Source organism: Callospermophilus lateralis, chromosome 3 (assembly GCF_048772815.1).
Source record: "Callospermophilus lateralis isolate mCalLat2 chromosome 3, mCalLat2.hap1, whole genome shotgun sequence".
In the NCBI taxonomy this organism is placed as follows: Eukaryota; Metazoa; Chordata; class Mammalia; order Rodentia; family Sciuridae; genus Callospermophilus; species Callospermophilus lateralis.
Genome location: NC_135307.1, coordinates 89,230,584 through 89,257,227, shown reverse-complemented (window position 1 = coordinate 89,257,227; position 26,644 = coordinate 89,230,584). Strand labels below are relative to the sequence as shown.

General features: G+C 38.2%; 1 protein-coding gene across 8 annotated transcripts in view; it reads right to left on the bottom strand.

Annotated features, from left to right (window-relative positions):
* Stard9 (StAR related lipid transfer domain containing 9) overlaps positions 1-26,644 on the bottom strand; it is a 162,614-nt gene that overhangs the window by 53,541 nt on the left and 82,429 nt on the right. For 6 of the 8 annotated variants that reach the window (XM_076850637.2, XM_076850638.2, XM_076850640.2 and 3 more), the window contains exons 8-20: positions 25,809-25,878; positions 24,910-24,982; positions 18,795-18,862; positions 16,432-16,529; positions 15,434-15,640; positions 14,805-14,902; positions 13,643-13,720; positions 13,123-13,194; positions 11,173-11,352; positions 5,551-5,602; positions 5,095-5,232; positions 4,023-4,105; positions 3,782-3,885 (exon numbers count right to left, since the gene is read on the bottom strand). In XM_076850637.2, coding sequence (XP_076706752.2) covers positions 3,782-3,885; positions 4,023-4,105; positions 5,095-5,232; positions 5,551-5,602; positions 11,173-11,352; positions 13,123-13,194; positions 13,643-13,720; positions 14,805-14,902; positions 15,434-15,640; positions 16,432-16,529; positions 18,795-18,862; positions 24,910-24,982; positions 25,809-25,878 — 1,321 coding nt within the window. The remainder of the gene's footprint in view (positions 1-3,781; positions 3,886-4,022; positions 4,106-5,094; positions 5,233-5,550; positions 5,603-11,172; positions 11,353-13,122; positions 13,195-13,642; positions 13,721-14,804; positions 14,903-15,433; positions 15,641-16,431; positions 16,530-18,794; positions 18,863-24,909; positions 24,983-25,808; positions 25,879-26,644) is intronic. The other 2 variants (XM_076850643.2, XM_076850645.2) reach the window with 2 other exon arrangements.

Here is a 26,644-nt window from a genome sequence, read left to right as displayed (position 1 = left end):
GCTGGTAATCGGATAGAACTGGAAACAATCATGCTAAGTGAAATGAGCCAAACCCCAAAAACCAAAGGCTAAATGGTTTCTCTGATATGTGGATGGTAACACACAGAAAAGGGATGTGAGAAAGAATAGAAGTTCACTGTATTAGACAAAGGGAATGAAGGGAAGGGAGAGGGTGGGAGAGAATAGGAAACACAGTAGAATGAATTGGACATAACTTTACTATGTTCATATATGAATAAATGACCAATGTAACTCTACATCATGTACAACCACAAGAATGGGAAGTTATTCTCCGTGTATGTATAATGTATATAACTACATTCTACTGTCATGTATAACTAAAAAGAACAAATTTTTTTAAAAAAATAAAATTTCTGGACTGGAGTTGTGGCTCAGTGGTAGGGCACTTGCCTAGCACATGTGAGGCACAGAGTTCAATCCTTAGCACCACATAAAAAATACGTAAATAAAGTTTAAAACAAAATAAAATTTCTCTGAAAGCAGAAGGCTTCCAAGTACTGCTACCTTTGCCTGGGTCATGCATGTTCTTCTTTTATATGAGGACTTCAAATGCTTTCTGAGGGTATCTCCACCTCATTCAGGATTCTACAGGAGCCAAGTGCATGAAGCTGGAAGTACTGGTGGGTGCCTAGAGTTCCAGCTACTCAGGAGACTGAGCAGGAGGCTCACTTGAAACTAGGAGTTCAAGACCAGCCTCAGCAACACAGCAAGACACCTATCTCAGTCAACTAATTAATTAACTAAGAAATAAATAAATAAAAATAAAGAAGCCAAGTGCATGGGTGCTCCAGGTTGGGGATAGCAAGGGAATTTTTAGGAAGAGTCAGATTCTTCCAGAAGCTAACAAAAAGCAAGAATTAGGTCTCCTTTACTCAGTTCTCAGCCCTCACTATACTCCCAAGTTGTCGTGTCAAAGGTTTGGAGAAGCTTTTTTATTGGTTTGATATTGGAACCAGGTGTCAAGTAGTATGAGCATGATATTCTAAGGGATTCATCCTTTTTGCTATAGTTTGGATCTTGAATGTCCCTGCAAAGGTCCCCTTATTGAAAGCTTGGTCTACAACCCATCGTACCATTGTGAGGTAGTAGAACCTTCAAGAGGTGGGGCCAACTGCAAGAAAGTTAGATCATTGGAGGCATGCTCTTGAAGGGTGATATTAGGACTCTGGCTTCTCTCTCTCTTTTTTTCTCTCTCTTTGCTTTTTGGCCACTATGACATAAAGGCTTCTTCCATCACATGATCCTACCATGTACCCTCTGTTTTCTGCTCTGACAGCCCTCCCCAGCTGCAGAAGGGTCTGGCAGTTTCTGCAGCAGAATGTGGTAGTGTCTACTTACTATGGCAACAATAGCAGCAACAGCAATGACAACATTTAAGACTGGGTCCTCAAAATTCCAAATGGGAAAATGCCAAGACAATAGGCAACAATTTTCAAGGACAAATTCCTCTCTGGTCCAGATCATGGATGCAAAGGAGAAAAGAAGGGCAGACTGACCAATTTTTTCTGGCTCTGCAGTCCGCTCCAGCTCCCACAAATGCTCATCCAGATAGATAAATGAGAGCAAGCAAGCCTAGGATAAGGGGAGGCTTTGGAGCCATGCCCATCTAAGGCAAGAGAGACTCTCATGGAGACAGAGCCACAAATCCAGACTGGGAGTCCAGCTGACAATGTGCATTTTTCTCTGCTCTTATAGGTTTCTCTCCCTAGACCCTTTGTCAACCACACTTGAGCACCACACCACACTACCTGGCCAGGAATGGCACACAGATGCTGGCTTCAGAAGCTGGGCAGGACCAGCCTAGCCTACCAGTTCCTACAGCTGATGTTGAATGGTGAAGGTAAGTAGGTGGGAAAAGTCTTGATTCTGAAATCATCCTCTGTCCTCTACATGAAAGCGACGTTTTAAAAATTAAAGCATTATACATAGTATCTGGGTTCATTTTGACAAAATCATACATGCAAGGAATTTTATTTCAGTCCCCATTCCTCCCTACAATTCATGCTCCCATTCTCCCTCTTCCTTCCCCCATTCTCCCTTCTCTACTACACTATACTTCCTTTCTTCTCCATATACATGAAGGCGAAATTCAAAAGGGACATTCTTGGTGTTACTGAAAGGTCATGTCAGTGTGTGTGGCCTGGAAAGCCATAGAAGACTCTGGGCTGGATAAGTCAGCTGGCTGAGATGGGAGGACAAGAAAGAGAAAGTAAGGCAGCTTCCTGGGAAGCCTGTCCCCAGACCCTCTTAGCAATTGGGGCTATGGCTGTCAGTACCATGCGCACATACTCGCTCCTTCAATCCTTCACAAGGATTCCTGGGAAAGGGATGGCAATATCCTTACTTTGGAGATGAGGAAATGGACTCTGGAGTTCAGTGAACTGCCTAACGTCATACAGCTTTTATGTGGTAGGGCTAGGATGTGAACTCCAATGTATCTCTTCCACATCCACAGCTTTTTAAGTTTCAGTATTGCTCTCTGTTCACCTCTGAACTCTGGGAAAACCTGATCTTTAATGCACTTCCCAGTTAAAGCCTTACCTAAAACAAGGTCTCCTTTTGATATTTCACTACAAAGAAGAGGCATCACGCTGACAAAATAAGAGCTCTGTCCTCAGTCCTGAGTTCCTCTTGGCCTTGGTACTCTTCACCCTGTGCCATCTCTCCCAACTATTTACCCTACAAAGCCCTCAGTTACTCAACTCTGGGATCATCCTCCCTTAAACCTTTGTCAGAGCATCCTTCAATCCCAAGCAGCCCTCCTATGAGGACTTGCCTATTGCTCCTGTTTCCACTGTTTCTCAATCCATCATCTCTTACTACCAACTTTAGACCCAAAAACTGTGTTCCTCTGCCATCAAATGTTGCTGGCCTGAGGAAAGAGCAGCTGGATCCCTCTGAAGGGACCAAGAGCCATCAGAACCTGCCAAGAACCCTGAGCTCAAGGTGCTTAGTAGTTTCCTTCCTGACACCAGTGATTTCATAGGCACTGAATCACCTGCTGATATTTTCTATAGGAAATTCCAAAGGCAGAAGTCACTTGGGCTTATAGGAACAGAAGAATTACCCATCAGGCATTTAGACCTGGGAAGGGGATTCTATGTAGAAATGGATGAACTGTGACTATGAAGTAGAAAAGTAGTTGCTTGCTATCAATCACATACAAAACTCTGACTCAAGTCTTTGCAGTTAAAATGCAGGTGAAGTGGATTAGAGCCCCCAAATACTTTCATATTATTCCTGTAGTTCCTGAACCTCTTATGCATACTTTTGGAATTTTGGTTATGAGAGAAAAAAAAAGGATTGTCAGTCACATACTACCTTTAAAAACTCAGGGTAAGTCATAAGTTCTAGAGGCTAATGACATACACAATGAGCTCACACACAGGCCAGAATTTAAAGGGTAAATTCAGAAAAAAAGAGGTAAATTCAGAAGCAGTATCCAAGATGTCTGCAAAAACTTCACAATTAAATCTTGTTATTGGGAAAGTGGCCATTGGAACATCAAATGATATACATCTTTCAGTAATGAAGAAAGGTGAAATACCAAACAGGAAATAAATGAAGGCTAAGGCCACTTTTCTGTCAATTACAAACTCAGAAGCTCATTCAGCATCATAGGATAACTTGCCCAGGTTGATTTGGAGCAGCCCTCACTTAGACCTGGGCTGCTACACCATTTACTGCCCTGCTCTGTGTTGTAATAGACCAAGAAGCAAACATAGGAGGTTCTACATCAACACAAGTAGCTGTTTCTCACCTTTCCTTCCAAAGTAAAGGGTAGAGACTCAGCCGGGAGGCAGTGACATCCCCGTCCAAGTCTAGCCATTCCAAAGAGCCACTACCACCAAAAGTCTTTCCAACCTAGAACAAGATAAAAGGCACAGTGAGTCTACCATCTTCCTCCTCAGCCCAACAGAATAGGACAAAATTCAAGCTTCTCCCTTAAAAAGAAGAAAGAGAAAAACCAGAAGCAACCTGGAATTCACAGCCATACTGACCTGCCTTTGCTGCCGCAGGATAGCAGCCTCTGCTGGGTGGTAGAATCGAAACTTTTGTGCTTTCCCCAGTGTTATAAGAGCTCCTGCAGTGCAGACAAATGAAAATTTCTTTCTTTTTTAAAAATATTTTTCAGTTGTAGTTGACACAATACTTTTATTTATTCATTTTTTTAATGTGGTGCTGAGGATTGAACCCAGGGCCTCGCATGTGCCAGGCGAGTACTCCACCACTGAGCCCCAGCCCTAGCCCCAGATAAATGAGAATTTCATCAGAGCACATTTAAGTATATAAATTGTGCAGGATACTCTTTTGTGAGAAAAAGTAATGCCCTCAACAAGTTGATGCTTTAGCTGAGTTGATATGTATTAATTATATACCTCACAACATAGGTATTGAATTAATAAACAGGAGGAGCTATTGTCCTCTAATAGAAAGCAAGAGGAGTTCCAGGTGGAGTAGTCAAAAATAGCTTCACTAAAGAAGCAGAAACTAAAATTCAGTTTCAAAATACAAAAAAACTTGGACAGATTAATAATACTAGTGACAATAATAAAAACAGTAATAATGACAATGGCACTCTTTACTAAGTGCCAACTACTCTGTTAAGAACCTTACAAGGTGGGGCTGGGTTTGTGGCTCAGTGGTAGAGCGCTTGCCTGGCACATGTGAGGCAGTGGATTCAATCTTTAGCGCCACATAAAAATAAATAAATAAAATAAATGTATTGTGTCTATCTACAATAAAAAAAAAAAAAAAGAACCTTACAAGTATAGGGTTTCTTCAATCTTTGGAATCCTATTGTTATCTCCATTTTATAGATGAGGAAATGGAGGTTCAGAGACTTTCCTAAGGACACAGAGCTAACAAACAAAGGCAAAAATTTCAGAGAGTCATTCTTCACTCTCAGGTCCTAGATTGAAGAGAATTGTGTTAGGAAATCTTCAGGTCTTTGGATGCAGAAGGTAGGTGATTCATCTTTAAAGCCTGCATCACTGAACTCTCTGGGCCCTTAAGAGATTGGGGTTGCTCCATCCTTCATACTGGAATAAACAGGGCTGTAGACAGTCCTACCTTGGGTCAGACGGCAGGAGGCAGTGACCTCACGGCCATTGACTGTGCAGCGTGCCCCCTGAGCAGGCCGGAGAATGACTACCCCACAGGTGTTGGTGATTGTGCAGTGGTCTCTCTCAATCAACGGACCCTGAAGGACTACAGAAGGGTTGGGGGGGTCACTTGGGTGGGTGGGGGACAATCCAGGGAAATACCTCCTCCAGTCTTATTATGGGATCTGAATCCAACATCCATAAGATTTCCTATCATAAAAAGAAAGGAAGAGCTACCACTTCAAACCACCAGATCTAAAATCCTACCACTGTGTAGATCTTTAAAAGTGTAGTAACAGAGAAGCAGATCCTTAAATACTTCAAAGATTCTGTTCCTTTAAAAACATCATCAGATTCCTCTGAATAAATATTTTAGGCACAAATAACTGCCACAAGTGTCAGGCCCCTGTGTGATGTTACTTACCAATGTCCTGTTCTTGGTCCGAGTCAATCCTTCCAATTTTTGTTATCCCTTCCTGTAGGGGCAAAGAAAACTATTTTACTAAAACAAAAAGTGATGCTTAGCCTTGAAGGAGAGTCCATTCTTGAGTATTATCACTGTCTTCACATTCCTATTCCAATTTTTTCTGTACCACTTCTCAACTTTGGTGTAGGTGGTTCTGACTCTCTGCCTACCTCACACTGAAGCCCAGAAAGCCCAAAAGAAGGTGGTGAGGGTGGTAGACAACATAGTTCTAGCTATTTGCAAAGTTGGCAAACTTCTTTATGTCCTATAAGTTGAAGCTAAGGAATAGCCAGTACTGGCCAGATATTCTCTAGTCAGAGGAAGTAGGCATAAAGTACAGCTTTCCCCAAAAAAGGGCTAAGATTAGTGTGGTCCAGGTTTGATCAGTAAATCTTAAAGAGACAAGCTTTTAATGAAGATTTATGGAAACATAGAATTATTACCTTCTTGGTCCACAGATGAAGTTTAACAGACACCAGATTCTAAGAAGAATAAAGCACAAATAGGAAAAAAGCACCTCTAGAATCAAAAAGAACTGAAAGAGAATATAAAAGAGTAGAGGGAAATTGGAGTTAGTATAAACAAATCATGGGTTAATAGAAGACAAGACAACCTTCTAGCCCTTGGAGTATGGCAAATCTGCTTACGACCACAGAGCTCTATCTGAAGCAGGCAGCAACTGCAACAAAGATACTAAATTTTAGATTTTTACTATTTTTTTATTTTACTAATTTTACTGAATAACCATTCCCAACATTCCAGGTATTATGCTGAGTGCTTTATAGACATCATCTTATTTCATTCTTTAACAACCTAAAACAGGTACTACTGTCTCCTTATAGAGGAGAAATCTGAAACTCATAGTGAATAAATTGCCCAAGAAACCCACATATTCAGTAGGAGAGCTATGACTAGAATTTAGATCTTCCTTGATCCTATACCCTTGCTTTTTTGGACTCACATACCACCTTCTCAGTAACATGTTTTCATAGAGACTAGAGTTATCTAGAAGGCTTCACTGTCAGCAGCAAGAAAGGGAGCTCCCCCAAAATAACTTGTGAGAAGAAAGAATTTTTGGAGGTAAAGAATTTTGGAGGTACCTCTGCCTCTCCTCCCTGCATACACACAGCCAGAAACCAGCCTTTTCCTGCTCAGCAACTGAGGATCCAATGAGTCAATGGATGACAGTCCTCACAAACTGTCTTATTTACTTTTTAAATTTTGTTTGTGGTACTGGAAATTGAATGCAAGGGACTCTCCTGCAGGGAAGAAACTACCAAATCTTAGATAACAAGGACCTGTTTGCTGCTCCTTCTGCCTCTTTATGCAGGGAACACTGGCAGCAAAGCAACGAGTACAAAGTATCAGTAACCTATGCTCTACCCATCCTTTCTTAAGCCCCATCTCTATCCAAAGGAGCTTTTCAAGGTGACCCAAGGGAAAAAGGGATTTCAGGGCATCACCAGGAACTAGTTCCAAATCTGTAACTAAGTTAGCAAAGCAAATAAAAATTTTGCTGGGCACAGTGTCACACCTATAACCAGCCGTTTGGAAGGCTAAGGCATGAGGATCACAGTTAAAGGCCAGCCTCACAATTTAGCAAGACCCTATCTCAAAAATAAAAATTTTAAGGGTCTGGGGTTGTGGCTCAGTGGTAGAGCAATTTCCTAGCACATGTGGGACACTAGGTTCAATCTAATAAATAGACAAATAAAATAAAGATACTGTATTCATCTACAAAATATTTAAAAAATATTTAAAATTTTAAAAAGTTATTTTTTTTAAATTCTAAAAAGGGGTTGGGGTGTGGCTTAGTGGTGGAGTACTGTACTTGCCTATCATGCACAAGGCCCTGGGATCCATCCCCAATACCATAAAACAACAATAACAACAAACTAACAGACAATCTTGGTCCATTACAATTAAATCATTACCTAAATCTGGATCTAAATAAATTAAAAAAAAAAAAATGAAAATGAAAAAAATGGGTACATAAAATGCAGAAGTGCCAAGATTTAGAACCAATCTAAAATATCATCATATAGGTCCAATGCACCATGGGAGCAAAACCCTCACTAGATGCCAAATAAAAAATCAGCAATCTGATAATCACTCATCTCCAGGACAATTCAATTAGCAGACATGGCCCTTCACCCTCTGATGCTACCCTAAGCTTTCCTACTTAACATCTAACTTCATCTGCATACTCCATATCCAATCAATACATCAGATCAGTTCTACTCAGTGACCAGTTTAATGGATTTGATCTCTTCCCCGCATCTCCTATGGTTCAGGACTAATAAATGGATTGATGCCCTTTTGGTATTTAGATTTATTGTTAAGATAAAAGGAGACAGCCACTTCTGCCTGAGGCATTTCACTGAAACAATTTATGCTCAGTATGCCAGAAAAAAAGCTACTTTACCTTTTAGATACACAGCCTCTGCTAATTTCCCTAGGGGCTTATCCTAAGAACACAGATGAGCTTTCATATGCACTATAGCAACAGAAGCCTAATTTCTCCTGGGATAACAGAAGCATTACATATCCCCATCAACTCTTTGTTCTTTTTAAATGTCACCTGGGGATAAAGAGAATAGAAAATGGATTTTTCAGTGAACACAGGGAGGATGACTGGTGAAATGTGTTCTTCTACCCATATGAACCGTCCTCCAACAGAAGGACATATTTGCAAGGACACAGCATAAGGCTCTATCTACCATGGATCAGTAACTTTTTTTTTTAAATGATGCAATGTGTTTTTTGACACAATACCTTTATTTTATTTATTTATTTTTTAATGTGGTGCTAAAAATGAACTCAGTGCTTCACACAGGCTAGACAAGTGCTCTACTACTGAGCTATAATCCCAGCCTGGGTCATTAACTCTTAAAACTACTTCATTTCAATCTCCAGGATATATAAAGAACTCAAAAAACTTGCCACCAATAAATAAATAAATAAATAAATAACCCAATCAATAAATGGGAAAAGGAACTGAACAGACACTTTACAGAAGAAGAAATATGAATGGTCAACAAATATATGAAAAAATGTTCAGCATCTCTATCAATGAGAGAAATGCAAGTTGAAACTAAGATTTCATCTCAATCTGGTCAGAATAGCAGTTATCAAGAATACAGACAGCAATAAGTGTTAGTGAGGATGTGGGGAAAAAGGTTCACTCATACATTGCTGGTGGGACTGCAAATTGGTACAACCACTCTGTAAAGCAGTGAGATTCCTTAGAAAACTTGGAGTAGGGCTCAGGAGACGGAGGCAGGAAGATCGTGAGTTCAAAGGCAGCCTCAGCAATGGCAAGGTGCCAAGCAACTCTAAAAGACCCTGTCCCCAATAAAATACAATACAGGACTTGGGATGTGGCTCAATAGTTGAGTGCCACTGAGTTCAATCCCTGGTACCAAAAAAAGAAAACTTAAAATGGAACCACGATTTGACCCAGTTATCCCACTCCCCGGCTTATACCCAAAGGATAAAATCAACATACTACAGTGATACAGCCACATCAATAGCCAAGCTATGGAACCAACCTAAGTGCCCTTCAACAGATAAATGGATAAAGAAAATGTAGTATGTATACACAATGGAATATTACTCAGACATAAGAAGAATGAAATTATGGCATTTGCTGGTAAATGGATATAACTCAGGCTATCACGCTAATTGAAATAAGCCAGTTCCAAAAACCAAAGGTTGAATGTTCTCTCTGATATGTGGATGCTAATCCATAAAAAGAGAGGATAGGAAAGTAGAAGTTCACTGAATTAGACAAAGGGGAATGAAGGGAAGGGAGGAGGATGAGCATAGAAAAGACAGTAGAGTGAAATAGATATAACTTCCCTATGTTCATGCATGATTACATGACCAGACTATAACATGTTCAACCACAAGAATGGGATCAAAGTTGTAATGAGTTGCATTCCATGTATATAAAATATGTCAAAATATACCCTACTGTCATGCATATCTAAAAAGAACAAATAATAAATGTACTCTAAAAAAACTACTTTATTTATGGCCTGGGGCTGTAGTTCAGTAACACAGCACATGTATGAGGCACTAGGTTTGGTCCTTACCACCACATATAAACAAACAAACAAACAAATAGAATAAAGGCATGCTGTCCATCTACAATTACAAAAAAATTAAAAAAAAAAAAAAAAACTACTTCATGGGGTTGGGGTTGTGGCTCAGTAGTAGTGCGCTTGCCTGGCACTGAGTTCACTCCTAAGCACCTCATGAAAATAAATAAATAACATGAAAGTACTGTGTTCATTTAACTAAACAATATTAAAAAAACAAAACAAAACAAAAAAAACTACTTCATTTAGAAATGATGATCTGGCTTCCAGGTGTCAAAAAGCCATGTGAGCCAGTTCTTATTTTAAGGGCCTTAAATTCATTCTATTTTTCCTAGATAGATATATATCATCCTCCATACCACCCCATTACAATTTTTTGGGCCTTCCTTCATTCTTTAAGCTTCATTTATCTACTTTCTCTGTGCCCTCTTCTTCTCTAATATAAGTCAAATGGAGGTATATTTTTTGTTCATTTAGGAGTTGAATAAAGTAGGAAAGTATCAGAAGAAACTTTTAGGTTTTCCAAATTCCCCTATCTTTGAGCAGCCTGTATCTGTAGAATTTTAGAGCCCATACGGGCCACCAAATGCCGCAGTCTGGCTGGGCACAAAATAACCCAGCCACCACGAGGCACTTGTAGGTTCAAACAGGAACTACTTTATTGCCCGAACTCTCACTGGCACTCCACGAGCACTGCCTGGGAACTCTCCCCCTCTCCACCGGCTCCATGAGAACTCAACGGGGAACTCAAAAGTAGTGGACGCCCAAGGCAGCAGGAGCTGCCCTATTGCCGGACAGCAGGGGTCTATATACAACTGAATACAGAGCCTGTTTCAATCCAGCATCATCCAATCACAGCAATTATACCCAGATTAACTTAATTATCATCATCTTAATGGCCCACTGGCATCACCTCTCAACCACTCTTTCTGGCAAAATGCCATGCGCCATCCTGACTGGGCTGTGGCTCTCAACATCGAGACAAGTCTTGCTATGTTGCCCAGGCTGGCCTTGAACTCCTGGACTTAAGCATTTTTCCTGCCTCAACCTCCCAAGTAGCTGAGACTACAGGCACATACCACATACCACCATGTCCAGCTTACACCGAAAAGTATTTTTAAAGTTAGGATTTCACTTTCCAAGACTGTGTACCCTGTGCTTCAAAAATCCAGAAAGAAATAAAAGAAGAATCATCATTCTTGTTTTAAAACAAGGAAATAAAGACACAGAAAACAGAAGCAAGTTTATAACAATAACACTAGCAGTTGAAAAACAAATGATTTTTCTGATGTCCAGTATTATACTCCATTACACAAAATCAAAGCAGATCACAATTTGTTAGCAAGACTGGTCTCCTGAGAGCAAATCTGAAGGCAGCTCTGTGGCATCTGTCTCAATTCATAGAAACATGGCTGCTACCTCCTTCACTTCTGGGGCCAATGGCTCAGGAAGAAAAGAGGTACACCAGTCTCCTCACCTTGAGGTAGTACAGCACAACACCTGTGCTAAGCACATCGTCCTCCAAGGCCATCAGGTGTGGCAAACTGCAGTCAATGACCACCCCAGCCCTCCTCTTGTTGATGTCCACACTGTAATGTTCCAGGAGGGCCTGCCAGTCATTCCACTTCTGGGTCCATTCTTTAGTCAGCTTGTCTATCTGCAGAGGTACAGGAGGTGATCTTAGACAGTTGGTGTGGGAAACAGACTAAAGGTAAAAGGTTACTATAAAATGTTTCCCCAGGGTATTAATTTCTCATGATCCCCACTGTTACTACTCAAAGTCTCTCAGAAGCCCTTGTACCTCTTCCAACTATGAGCTCTCTGTATTGTTTTCTTCAAAAAGCAAGTCTTACTTTTTTTTGGGGGGGGGGCATACCAGGGATTGAACTCAAGGGCACTCGACCACTGACTTCCTCAGCCCTATTTTTTTTCATTTTATCAGAGACAAGGTCTCACTGAGTTGCTTAGCACCTCGCTAAATTGTTGAGGCTGGCTTTGAACTCATGATCTTTCTGCTTCCACCTCCTGAGCCACTGGGATTATAGCTGGGTGCTACCGCACTAGCCGCAAGTCTTACTTCTATAAAAAATTTCCCTCAATAAATGTTCAAATTTTCTGTAATAACATGTACCATCTAATTAGAAAAGAAATGTAATTAGATTATTTTGTAAAAATTAATTGGTATGTTACTCTGATATCTGTTTATAATATTCCTTTCCCCATTTTTTAAGGTTTTTTTTTTTTTGTTCTAATTAGTTATACATGACAGCAGTATACATTTTGACACATTGCATACAAATGGTGTACAACTTCTCATTCCTCTGGCTGTACAAGATGCAGAGTCTCATGGGTCTTGCAGTCTTACAAGTACATAGGGTAATAATGTCCATCTCATTCCATCCTCCTTCCCACCCCATACCCCCTCCCCTTCCCCGACTCCCCTCCCCTCCCCCACTCCCCTGTGCCCAATCCAATCCCCCCCACCTTTTTTTTAAAGATACTGGGAATTATACCAGAGTCTTGTATAGCAAATGCTCTTTCACTGAGCTATACCACCAGTCCTTTTTAAATTTCATTTTGAGACAGGGTCTCCCTAAGTTGCCCAGGATGGCCTCAAATCTGTGATCTTTCTGCCTCAGCCTCCTAAGTAGCTGGGATTACAGGTGTGCACCACACAGTGCCAGCTCCCATTTATTTCTATGTGATCCATATTTGGGATTCCTTTTATGATTTACTGAAGCCAGGAGAAAGAGATAAGCCTAGGCAGATAGGTAAATGGGTACCAGGGAAACTTCCTGGGCAGCAGAGCACAAACAGCAGCTGCATGACCTGGAGTCCATTTTCCAAAGAAGGAAAAATGCCTGGTCAATATTTTACTTTACTGTATTATATTACATTGTATTATTTTATTGGTACGAGGGATTGAACCCAGAGGTGCTTAACTACTGAGACCACATCCCCAGCACTTTTTATGTTTTATTTTGAGACAGGGTCTTGCTAAATTGCTTATAGCCTTGCTAAGTTTCTGAGGTCAGCTTTGAAATTTGCAATTCTCTGCTTCAACCCCTCCCCATATACATCTGGCACTGGTCAATAATTTGGTTGGACTAAAGGCTGCATGGATACCTCATGGATACCTAGTGCCTTACCCAGAATTGGTCAGGTGGCTGAGTTCCTTAAACCTAGAGATCCAAATAAATCCTAGGCAATAGCCATTCACTGACAACCTTCTCAGGTTCCCTTCCATTTGAGGGAGCCATGATTTACTTTGCTTTAATAAATTCTTATACTTTGCTTTTATCTGTTGCTATTTGTGAATCTCATTCTTTGAATTTGTGAGACAAAGAACCCACCCAATTCCATGCTCTATGTTACACTAAGTAGGGAGCTCAAACCTGCTTCTAGAGATAATACTGGGTCCACCCACCTTTAATTCATTTCTCAGAATTAGTTCCTTCAGATTTTCATCCTTTTCATCATTTAATGAACTGAAGTTCCTCTGCACAAACAAAAAGAGAAAGGTGCTTCGATGTTTTCCTGATGAACTATAGGTAGTTCTACACTTACACTTGCAAAAGAAGGTACAGGATAAAGGAAATACTTTATCATTAAAATCAGAAATAAATTAGGATTCTAAGAATTTGGAATCATACAAAGAAGAAGAATTCAAAGAAAATTTTCTCTAGAACCCTATTCTCCATGTCTGCCCACATATAGAACAAGGACCATTGGGGAAATGCCCTCTGGACAAGAGATGATAAAGCCAGATGATGCCCAAACCATTTGAAGTTACATAGAGAAATCAGTGTTATCCCCCCTCCTATCTTTGTTCCATAAAATGTCAACTGTGAACATGGAGTATAGCAGGTCCCATGCTAAGCAGAAAAAAAGGGGACTTGGGAAGAGAAACTCATTTAAACATGGAAAAGTTTTGATTGCCTGTATACCAATTCAAAGCTCAGCAACATGGCTTTCAGTCTTTCAATCTCTTCCCTGAGTTCTCTGATGAGCTTCACATTTGCATCCTGGAACACAGAGGACTCAGTCACTGATTGATATCAGGCCCTAACCAGTTATGAAATGCTAAAAGCAACTGCTTAGAAGAAATAGATTAACTTCTTCGGAGTAATTTCTAGAGCAATTTTTCTCAAAGTACAGTCCCAAAACCAGCAGTAAGCAACTTCATCTAAGAACCTGTTAGAAATACAAACTATGGCCTCAACCCAGATCTACTAAACCAGCAATTCCTGAGGGCTGGGGCCCAGCTGTATTATGGCAAACTCTCCAGGTGACCCCCAACCCCACCCCAACACTGAGGACTGAACCCAGGAGATTTCCACCAATGAGCAACATTCCCAGCCCTTTAAAAAATGTTTTTTGTATTTTTTTTTGAAACAGGGTCTAGCTAAGTTGCTGAGGCTGGTGGAATTTGCAATCCTCCTGGCTTAACCTCCTGAGTAGTTGGAATTATAGGCATGCACCACTGCACCTGGCATCCAGGTGATTCTTGTACTTATTACCCAGGAGCAGGGGATCAGGAAGGTAACATAAACCAGGTAACATAAACTTGATACCTGCCTAATTACACTGCCTCATACAATATTCTCCATATGGGCTATATATGTCTGGTCACTGTTGTGAACCCTGCTCTGGAAGTTTTCACTAAAATTGTAAAGGAGATAAGAAACATTTGGAATATTCTTCTGATTGTGTAGCTCTCATAAAATATAAATTTCTTACACTCCTTTTTAAATCCAAAACAGAGAAGTCATTGCAACTTATATAGAGAAAAACAAATAAAAACTCACAAGACACAAATTAACATCAATTAAAAATAAAAATAGTTTTAAATGCCCTTTCTTAGGGTAGCAATGGAACACTAAGGATCTTAAGAGGACTGGCTTTAAATAAATATTTAAAATAAATTATCCATAAAACATTACCAACTGAAGTAAGCAGAGTTTATAAAAGAAGAGTACCGTATTACATTGGAAGAAAGAAGTTCATTCTCTTATCATTTGGAGAACAAGTCTGACAGGTGAGTACAAAGAAAAAGAAACAGTAACATCAATAACTATATCAGACTGGGACTTCCAATGAAGTTCTCACCTCATTTACCCGTGGCTTATTGATGATGTTTTTGGCATTTGATGCATACCTCAGTGTGCTCATGGTCTCACTGTAGCTAGTATGTGCAGGAGATACAGCTAAGGTAGAAAGAGAAAGTTGAAAATAGATGAGAAGCCTTTCCAATCTAATCCTTAACATTCACCTTGATGCTAATGCCCATAATAGCATCAGATCAATATTGGCATCAGATTCACCATTTTAGGTCGGGAGCCATTTTATCTAGTGTCTCCAAAGTTTGGATTCTGGGACAATGTGCTTAACTTCCTGTAAGAACATGTGTCTGCTAAACGATCAACCCCACCCCCGGTTATGACACAACCCCTAAGCAGCCTATGAAATTCCTCTTGTGGGCCATAAAGCTTCTCTGTGAGTGCCGACTCGCTGCTGCTCTCCTCAAGGGACAACATTGTAGGTTTGATTCATGCTACTAACAATAAATCTCTTGCGTGAAATTCCGGTGCGTGGTGTGGTCCTTGGACTTTGCATGGACTCTGCAAGTGTCCTCTCAGCCCATGCTGTATAAGAGACCCTTGAGGAAATGAGGAACATGAGTGTGCAGGCCCTTTTCTGAGGCAGAACAGTGCCAACACAGAAACAGCTCCACTTACTGGCAACCATGATAGTTTTCGAGTTGCCACCAAGGCTGTCCTTCAGCAGCCAGGTCAACACAGAGTCTCGGTAGGGGATATAAGACTGCCTCTGGGAGGATCCCCCTCTACTGCTGGTTCCAGGAGAGACAGGAATCCCACTGTCACCACCAGTGTTGGCTGTGCTCTTGAGGCTCTGGCAGCTGCTGAACACTTGAGAGTTCTGGGCTTAAGAGATAAAAAAAAAAAAAAAAAGTATATATATATATACACACACACACACACACACACACACACATATTTACACACACATATATATGAAAGAAGAAAGAATTATGAAGCAAATTCATAAAAACAAAACAACCATTGGAGAACATATACTTAGCAATCATACTTCCTACTTCCTAATCCCTTTTTGCATATGATAAGATGCCTTAAATTTGAGCCCTAAATCAGACTTTGAATTCATGATATGAATTATTTGAGTGACATAATTTTTTAGTGTCTTCTATTTTTGAAATAATAGTATTGTAACTGTGACCACATCATGTTCTAAGATCACAGATACTTATCATGCCCCAACCAAAAGGTAACCTTATCAAAAAGAACCTTATAAATGTCTCCCCCACTCTTTTGGGGGGAGGGTAGTACTGGGGATTAAACCCAGAAGCACAGTATCACTGAGCTACATCCCCAGGCATTTTTTTTTTTTTTTAATTTTGAGAATGGTCTTGCTAAGTTGCTCAGGTTGGCCTCAAACTTACAATTCTCTTGTTTCAGCTATCTACCAATTTTTTTTATAGTTATAGATGGACAGCATGCCTTTATTTGTTGTTTAGGTTTTTTTTTTTTTAATGCTGTGCTAAATATTGAACCCAGTGCCTCATAAATGCTAGGCAAGGGCTGTGTCACTGAGTTACAACCCAAGCCCTATCTACCAATTTTTACAAAGTGAAAACAATATGAGTTATTTTCTAAAATCTCCCTCCCACTCCAATCACCTCATCTGCCAGCAATACCTAAGGTGGAAATGACGATTCCCAGAGTCACAAGAGACTTGTTGATATTGGCTCCTTCAGTAATCCGGTCTTTACAATAACTGGGATCTGCTTTTTCACTAAAACACAATGAGGAAAACAAAAACAAAAGCAGACAAAAAACTACCCTTATAATATTGTTAAAGATAACTATTCATTATGCTGTATATCATGTTGTAAAAGATCCACATAATACATTCTTTTTAGAATTCAGCTCCAGAAAAGGAGGTAACCATCTTATAATGAACTGGCCTCCTAATTTTTAGGCAATAAAAATCAAATAATTCACTATATTTCTATTTTTATCTACCATATCACTTTAAGCTAAATGTAATGTTCATTTAAAATAATGATATTAGCATAGTTTTTTTGGTTTATTCTCTTCTGCTCTATCTTTATTGTTTTAAATCTACATATTAATGGATTTATAGTATCTTTGTCATTAACTATCAACTGTCTCAAATTTCCTTTAAATTAATGATAAATATTAAAAATTCACAATTCAGATTGGCTGATAAAGTTTCTTTCAGAAAGCAGTTTCAAATTAAGAAAATTTGCCTTATTTTATCTTATACTTTCCCATGATCACATTATCCCCAAGACTGTCATTTTTCTGGATGTATTCTTGCCTACAATTCACACTTTCTTTTAATAATTACAAGGCAGTACTTTCTCCCCAACTTCATAATATCTTTAAAACTTTCTTTAAAAGATATTCTGTCTACCATACAGAATTAATATTAAATCAAAGGAAAAATTATGCTAACTCAGTTACCTCCACTTAGTGTTGAACCACGATGCAAAAAAAAAGAGACCACCGACTCCAATTTTAAATCAAATTAAAGCAAGCTTATATTGTTTACACAAAGAAAGCTGGCTAGGATTGTCTCTCCCTAAGCCGGGCTAGAGATCAGCCACCCAGGAACAAGGTTTTATAGCATAAAAAGTTGCAAAGTGGGGAGGGTGTCTTGAGAACTTACAGATAACAGGATTTTGACAAGCATAATACAAAGGCAGATAGCAGGTTAATGATCTACATGGTATGATATTTTAAGGTAGGGAGTAAATTTAGATCTCTACATCAGAATTTATGAGTCGCTGCTGAGGTTTCAGAGAGGGTTGTTATCTGGTCAGGGGGAGCCAGGATTTATGAGGTGCCACTAAGGTTTTAGAGAAGGTTGTTATCTGGTCAGGGAAAGCCAGGCATGGGTGAGTTCAAGTCATAGGCAGGAATTCCAAACAAATTTAGAAATCATAGTAATTTATAGTGATAGACCCAGCCTGATTCCCTCTTAAAATTGGAAGCCATCTTGCCACAAAGACATGAAAAGCTAATTTCGGCTTCACTATAAATTACTGCAAATTCTGAACTTGCTTGGAATGCTTGCCCATGCCTGGCTTTCCCTGACCAAATAGCAGCCCTCTCTGAAACTTTAGTGACGCCTCATAAATCTTGGCCTTCCCTGGTCAGATAACAACCCTCTCTGAGGCTCTAATGACCTTCATAAATTCTGATGTTGGGGCCAGCAAAAATATAAACTAGCATTTGTGTTATGCTTGTCAGAGTTTTGTTATCTGTAACCCCCCTTTGTGTAACTTTCTGGGCTATAAAGCTGGGCTGCAAGAAAGCTGTGGGGCTGTCTTATTCCTGCGGTTTCTGTTGGGAGAGGCAGCCAGGCCAGTTGAAATAATAAGCTTACTTTAATTTGATTTTAATTGGAGTCAGTGGTCTTTTCTTTGTATCCTGGTCTAACAATAGTAAAACAGAAATTAACTTTTCATGACTTTGTGACAAGATGGCTCCCAATCTTAAGAGGAATTAGGCTGGGTTCATCACTTAGAACACTTAATTTCTTTTTTTCTAAAGCATTCTTTTTTTTAACCTTAATTTAATTAATTAATTTATTTTTATGTGGTGCTGAGGATTGAACCCAGTGTCTCATGTGTGCCAGGAAAGCACTCTATCACTGAGTCACAACCCTAACCCCTAGAGCAGCTATTTTCAATCTTGGCTATACACTGGTTTAAAAAATACTGATGCCTACACCCCGACATCCACACTAAAAATCCAACTTATTTGATCTAAGATGCAGGCATTAGGAGTTTTAAAAGGCCTACCAGAGATTTTAATGGGCAGTTAAGACTGAGAACCCCTAATGTAAAGGAACTTTTCAGCTCCTGACACACCATAACTTTTAACCTATCATTCAAGAATTTCTTTTGTAATTTTCTTAGGATGACTGATAAGTAAAAAGAGACCAGACCAAACTTATTCTGTGTAAAATGGTCAAGAACAAGATCATTGTCAAAGGAATAATTAGCCTTGGCTTAGAAATCCTAATTACCTGCCTGCTAGGTCCACAAGGTTGATCTTGCTAGCAATCTCAGATGGGAGATTGTTTTCCAGGATTGCCTAAAGGAGAAAACACATTTAAAGTTGTCAATTGGGATGATTTGCATTTTCTCCGCCTCAGACACTCTCCAACCCAAGGTGATATTTTGGATTTTTATCCAATTCACTCAAGAAATGTGTATTCTAATGTGCTCTGAACCAGAAGAGCTCTCAATATCTGATTGATAAAATCAGTAAGCTCTAGGCTTAAAATCACTTAAAATCACTAGCATGTTTCACAGAGTAATCAGGGAAAATTCCCATCAAGTTCTCTGAGCATAATTTTCAAAGGCACCAGGAATTTTAGTATAATTTACCAGGCAAACATTCTCCTTCAGGGGGCTCTGACTCTTATCAGAGAACTACAATAGATGGGATGGCCCATGATGAGGTTTCTCTCTCTGGTTAACTTTAGTCACACATATTTACCTGCCAGCTCAGGAATTCTAGGTATTCTAGCCCTAGGCAGCAAAACTACTTTTCTTTTTTCTCTCCACTAATTCAACATGGGTTTTTTGTTTTGTTTAATAACATTTTAATGTTATGAGTCCATAACTGAAATCTAGTTTTAAGATACTTCCAATAAGCCCCAAATTCACTCAAGTCTCTTTGCAGTTGATCTCTGGACTCATGATCTTTCTATATAAATGTAACCTTTTTAGGATATTTCCAATAAATGGTATACAACAATCTGGTTTTTTAATTTTTATATTTTGGTATTGGGAATTGAACCCCAGGGTTCTAAACCATTAAGCCACATCCATAGCCTGTGTTATTTTTTGAGACAAGTCTCAGTTGCCTAAGACTTCATTAAGTTGCTGAGGCTGGTCTTGAATTTTCAATCCTCCTGTCTCAGCTTCCCAAGTTGCTGGGATTATAAGCATGAGCAACTTCTGGCTTCTTTTACTATGCAGCAATACTTTGAGATTCATCTATGTTGAGACATGTATCAACAGTTCATTTTTATTGCAGAGTAGTATTGCATTGCATGATTACAGCATACTTATCTATTTCCTTTTGATAGACATCTGGGTGTTTGTAATTTTAAGTAATTTCAAATAAAGCTGCTATGTATATTTGTATAGAAGTCTTTTAATGGACATATGATTTCTTTTATCTTGGGGAAAATAATAAGGTATATATTTAACTTTTTAAGAAATTGCTACATTCTTTTCCAAAGTTATTCCACTTTATCTTCCTACCAATAGTGTAACATATGAAAACTCCAGCTTCTATACATCTGGCCAATATCCAGTGAAAAAAAACTTCAATTTAGATATGTTAAAAAGTGGGTAGTAATATTTCATTAGTTTTTTTAGTTTCATTTTTCTAATGATTAATGATATGGACTATTTTTTAAAGTACTTAATCCCCACTTGTATATTTTCTTTAGTGAAAGAAATGCTCAAATTTTTTGCATATTGCTTTGAGTGTGTTGAGTTTAGAGAGATCTTCGTGTATTCTGGGTACAATTCTTTATCAGATTTATGTTTTGCAAGTCAGTTCTCCCTACCTGTAGCTTTTCTTTTTACCCTCTTAACATTGTCTTTCAAAGAACAGAAATATTATTTTTTTAATAAAAATAAGCTTTATTAGCATCAAGCAATAAATACATGCAAAGATGCAGTTTTAGTTATTTTCTTCCAGATGTTTTGATCAACTTACAGTAAACACAGAACCACAGGCCACATACAGTCTTAGTATGAAAAATTTCAGGGTCCTCTTAGATTTGGCAGGTTGCTCTTTCTTCCGTATTTATAACTTGTGCATTTTTAAAATTGACTTCAAAGCATTAAGTCATGCAAATGCATAAGCAAAAAAGAAGTGCCATTAAGCAGAATCTACACTGTATGGCAGGTACACTGAACAGTTAAGTGAAGTGGTCAGGATGCATTAAAATAAAGTCTTTGGGATTGAATGAGTTTATGAAAAGTAACAAAGAACAATTTGGGTGACAAAGTACTCAACAAAAACAACAAATTCCTAACTACTTAAAATGCAAATCTTAATTAACTTTGAAATCTTTCCCAATATTTTGAAACTGTAGGTTCAAAGCCCAGTGAACTTTGGGAGAAAAAATCTAAAAACTATTACTATTTTGAAAACAAGTGTTTCATCTGAACAAGGGATATGAGCTGTAACCTCTCATACTGTAGAGAGATGAGAACCTCCCAAGCTGACCAGGAGGCTAGGATCTGGCATTCCATTCTGTTTCTGGCAAGCACGACACTCTCGAACCAGTCCTCAAGCATGACCAACACCTCATTTTAGTTTCTCCATGGCACTATTGCTCCCTGCATAATGTGTCTTATATCCTTCCTCAGCTCTTCAATGATGGCCAACAGTTCTGCATACTAGTTCTGGGGTACCTGTCTGTGGCCTCTAGTTGCTCAGCAGTTGGCCATATTGGGAGGACGCTGTCAGGCTGGTGGAAAGCAAGCAGGCGCTTCTAGTGGCTTTAGGGCAGCAGCGGGCCTGTTTTATGAAATATTTGGTTTATCCTTGAGAATGTTCACATACTGCCTGACATTAAGGTATTCTGCAGATATTAAGTGGAGTGTCCTGTAAATGTCAAATCATGTTGGTTGATAATGTTCAAATTTTATAATATCTTGCTGACTTTTGTCTGTAGATAACAGTCTGTGGATGCTCAAGTCACTTTCAGTACCATTAATTGAAAGTGAAGTATTGATGCTGAATCATTTATTTCTATTTTCAATTTTACGAGTTTTTCTCTTCACATATTTTGGGGTTTTGTTGTTAGAAGTATATATAATTGTAATATCTTGATATTAATCTTTTATCAAAACGTCCTTTTTTGTCTTTAGTATTTTTCTTAAAATACTTTTGCTTGACATTAATGTTGTACTCTGGCTCATTTATGGTTACTTTGTATTATATATCTTTCCTATCTTTTTACTTTCTGTATTTTTTAATATAAGGCATATTTTTTGTTTGTTTTGTGTGTTTTGTTTTGTAGATAGCATATAGATGGTCTTGCTTTTACTATTTGACAACTTGAATCATATTCATACTAATGTAATTACTTATGTGTTCAGAATCACATCTGTTGTTTTTCTATTTATACTCCATACATCTTAGGTTGGGTTTTTTGTTTTGTTTTAGTTTGGTTTTGGTTACTCTTTCATTGTCCTTTCTCTGTTAAGTAAGTACAATCGTCCTTCAGTATCCTCAAGGGAATTGATTCTAGGACCTCTGTGGATAACAATCTGTGGATGCTCAAGTTTATCTTATATAAAACAGCAGAGTATTCGCATAGAACTTATACAACATCCTCCAATTTAACTTAATTTTAGATTACTTACAATACCTACACAATATAAATGTTATGTAAATAACTGTTATACTGTATTATTCAGGGAACAATGAAAAGGAATTCTGTATGTGTTCAGTACAGCACAACCATCATAGGTCTAACTACATAGTACTTGATCAATGGATATGCAGGGTCAACTATATTTGTAGTATGCCATTTGAATTTCTGTTGATTTTTAAAATTATATTTTTAACTGTTTTCATGTGGTTGCTCTATATGACAATGTGCTCTTGATATGTGATCTTCAGAACACTAACTTAATTTCTATAAAATATAGAAACTTTGATCCAATGCATCTTTTTTGCCATCCCCTTGCTCCCACCTTGTGTTATTACTGTCAATATATACAATGTACATATATATGATTATGTGTATACATGACAGGGTACAATACAATGTTATAATTATTGCTTTATATAAATTTATTCTTTTAATGATATTGAAGAAATGACATATATTTATGTAGCCTTTTATATTCACTCACATATTTGTCATTCCCAGAACATTTCATTACTTCCTGTGGATTTGGGTTACTTTTTTATATCATCTTTGTTCAGCCTAAAAGGTTTCATTGAGTTTTTCTTATAATGTAGAACAACTAGCAATCTGTTTTTTGGGGTTTTTTTGTTTTGTTTTTTTAAAGAAAGAGAGAATTATTTTTTAATATTTATTTTTTAGTTTTCGGCAGACACAACATCTTTCTTTGTATGTGGTGCTGAGGATCGAACCCGGGGCGCACGCATGCCAGGCAAGTGCATTACCGCTTGAGCCACATCCCCAGCCCACAACTAGCAATCTGTGAGTGATGTTCTAGTTTCTTTCTTCTGGGCTTTTTTTTTTTTTGTACTAGGGATTGAACCCAAGGGGCTTTACTACTGAACTATATATCCAATCCTTTCTATTTTTTATTTTGAGAAACGTCTTGCTTAGTTGCTGAGGCTGGCCTCAAACTTATAATCCTCCTGTCTCAGACTCCCAAGTTGCTGGGATTACAGGCATGCATTACCACTTCTAGCTTCATCTTCATATTTGAAAGTGACTTTGGTTGAACACAGAACTTTTGTTTGACAGTTTTATCTTCTATCAGCATTATAAATTCTGAAGTATGATGTTTCTAATAAGAAGTCAGACACCAATCATATAATTGTTCTTCTGCATATGATGAGTCATTTTGTCCTAATTGTTTTCAAGATTTCCTCTCTGTCTCTCAATTTTTTTATTATGATGTATTTAAATGTGGATGTCTATGTTGATTTTAACTGGAGTTCTTGAGCTTCAGAGATGTATAAATTAATAATTTTCAACAAATTTGGTAAGTTATGGGTCATTATTTTTCAATATTTTTTAAAATTCCCCATTTTCTCTCTTCTTTTTGGTATTTCCATTATGCATACTCCAACATTTGATATCCCATACATTTGTATAGCACTGTTCATTTTTACTTCAGTATTTGTACTCTCTCCTGAAAAATGATTTCTATTGATTTCAAGTTTACTAATTGTTCTGCCATCTAAAATCTACCATATGTCCTACTCATGAATTTTTCATTTCCATATTAAACATTTCAACTCCAGAGTTTCTGTTTAAAATTAATTTCCATCATTTTGTTGAGATTTCCCATTGAGTCATTATCATCAGGTTCTCCTTTAGTTCTCTGAACATGGTTTGTTTCTGTTCTTTGAATATAATTATATTAGCTGCTGAAGACTTTATATGCTAATTCCAACATCTGGAGTATTTAGAGTTTATTTCTACTGTTTTTTTCCTAAGCATAGATCAGTTTCTTATGCTTTTGTATGTCTACTAATTTTTGATTGAATAATAGACATATTAGAGAATATACTATAACATTCACTAGCCACATGGCCCTCTTGTGCCTTCTCTGCACATATGTGCAGACCGTTAGGATTTTGTGGCCCAATTAGTATCTGCTATGTATATACACAGCTTTTGGAATCCAGGATATGTGAGGATCTTATCCAATTCCTATGGTTGTATCATCTCCTAAAATTCCCTATGAAATTCCCAGAGAGTCTGCCAATCTGTGTATTGCCTGCAATAGACCCACACTTAAGGCTAAGAGTGTCACTAACGCTTCTTGATCCTTTCTCCTCAGAGATTACACTTTAAGTGATGATGTTCAAAATCAAGTGAACCTCTCTAGCATCAGTAATAGAAAATTTCTGGTTTTCATGACCTTCCCTTCCCTTATTGAATTTCCCCATTGATAGAGCTGGTGTTATAGGGTGAGAATGGGAGCAGCTCAAAGCAGAAACATCATACATTTGTGCTGTTTTTACCTGAAATTCAGTAGTTTTCTTGAATAAATAAATCCATCTCAATTTGTTACATGTTTTTAGTCTATTTTCAGAATATAGCTTTAAAGTTGCTTTTTGGGGATAGGATTTGTCAAGCTCCTCATCCCATCATAATGGAAGTGAATTTTTTACTTTTCCATTTTAGTGCTCATTTTCATTTTAAATAAACATGTACTGGTTAAATGATATGAAAGTGTTCCAAAATGTTAAAAGCAAAATATATGTAGAAGATATCAGGATGTCTTTAAGGTATAGCTTAATAGATCTTGTGCAGGTCCTTTATATTATTAGGTCATATCAGAGAATCTATAAGTAGAAGGATAGAAGAAAAAGAAAAGAAATAGGAAAGCAAGAAAGCCATCAAAAGGGACAAGAAAAAGAAGAAAGCTCACCAAATTTGAGGAGTAACCAACCTGAGTGTAGTGGATAGTGAAGATGGCATGGGATCTGCTGCTGGCCTCGTGAACATGGGTGGCTGCTGTGATTCTGTGTTCATAAGAGAAGACAGTATAAGAAATTTTTACGCATGGTGGACCCTAAAAGATCCATGGGGAACACAAGAAATGTTAGTACTGAAGGTCACAGATGAGAATCATAAAACTTCATATGAAGTCTAATACAGTTAGAAAAGAGGTCCAAAGAGGGCAGAAGCAGCACTCTAGGTGCTGATATGTGAGAATAAATGGAAGAATAGTTTCATATTAACTGACAATAAAACATTTCTAAAAAGTGATAAAGCAAAACTCAGAGTAAAAAGGGGAATATTAGAGTGCAATCAATCTGGAAAAGTACCCCTAAGACAAACTCATTTATTTATTTTATTTTTGCTACTGGGGATTGAACCCTGGGGCACTTAACCACTGAGCCACATCCCCAGCCCTCTTTTGTATTTTATTTAGAGACAGGGTCTCACTTAGTTCCTTAGTACCTTGCTTTTTGCTGAGGCTATCTTTGAACTCATGATCCTCCTGCCTCAGCCTCCGGAGCCACTGGGATTACAGGCATGAACCACCAGCCCAGGGCAAAAGTGGTATATTTTAAAACAAAAGTATACCAGTAAATCTCTGGGTTTACTGCCTAATATATTTATATCCGGACAAACTTCATTTTGTTTGTAGTGAGAAAAAGCACTAAATCTTAGTGATTGCCCCTTCCCCTGGGTACACTACTATTCTGAGAAGGTTCTCCTGGTTGTAGAGTAGGGAGCTACAGACAGAGACAGTGTAAGTGCTGTCATTCACTCCAAAGGGGAATAGAACACAGGGCAGGAGAATGAGGTGAAAAGAATGATGGGAACAAACAAACCTGTTACCTGTTTGCTATTCCCTCCTCCAAGAGTTGAATTACTTGCTTATAGTTGGTAACTACATGTTGAGACAGACCTTTCATATTTGGGAGGGGGAGAAAAAAATAAAAATGAATTTTTTGATAAAGTTTAACCTTTTCATATAGGTCTTTAACTTTATCATTCACTTTTTATATCATTTGATAAAAAAGAATGAGGAAATAACTAACTTCATTCAGATAATGAATCAACAAATACTTAATGGAAACCTACTGTTAGATACACGGTGATGGGCTCTGAATAGGTTTTTTCCTTCATAGAGATTATGATTTAGAATTCATGTAACAACTATGCTAACAATTTCTTATAATTTTGTTATGCAGATTATGATGAGCCCAGCCTAATTCCATTTTAAGATTGGGAGCCATCTCATCACAAAGTCATGAAAAGTTAATTTCTGTTTTACTATAAATTACTGTGATTTCTAAACTTGTTTGGAATTCCTGCCTATGCCTTAAACTTACCCATGCCTGGTTTTCCCTGACCAGATAACAACTCTTTCTAAAAGCTTAGTGGCACCTCATAAATCCTGTCTCCCCCTAACCAGATAACAACCCTCTCTGAAACCTCAGCAGTGCCTCATAAATTCTGATGTTGGGATCTGAATTTACTCCCTACCTTAAAATATCATGCCATGTAATCATTAACCTGTTATCTGCCTTTGTATTATGCTTGTCAAAATCCTGTTATCTGTAAGTTCTCAAGACAATCCCCTTTGCAACTTTTTGTGCTATAAAATTGTGTTCCTGGAAAGCTGGGGTACTGATCTCTAGCCCAGGGTTTTCAAGAGAGACAGTCCTGGC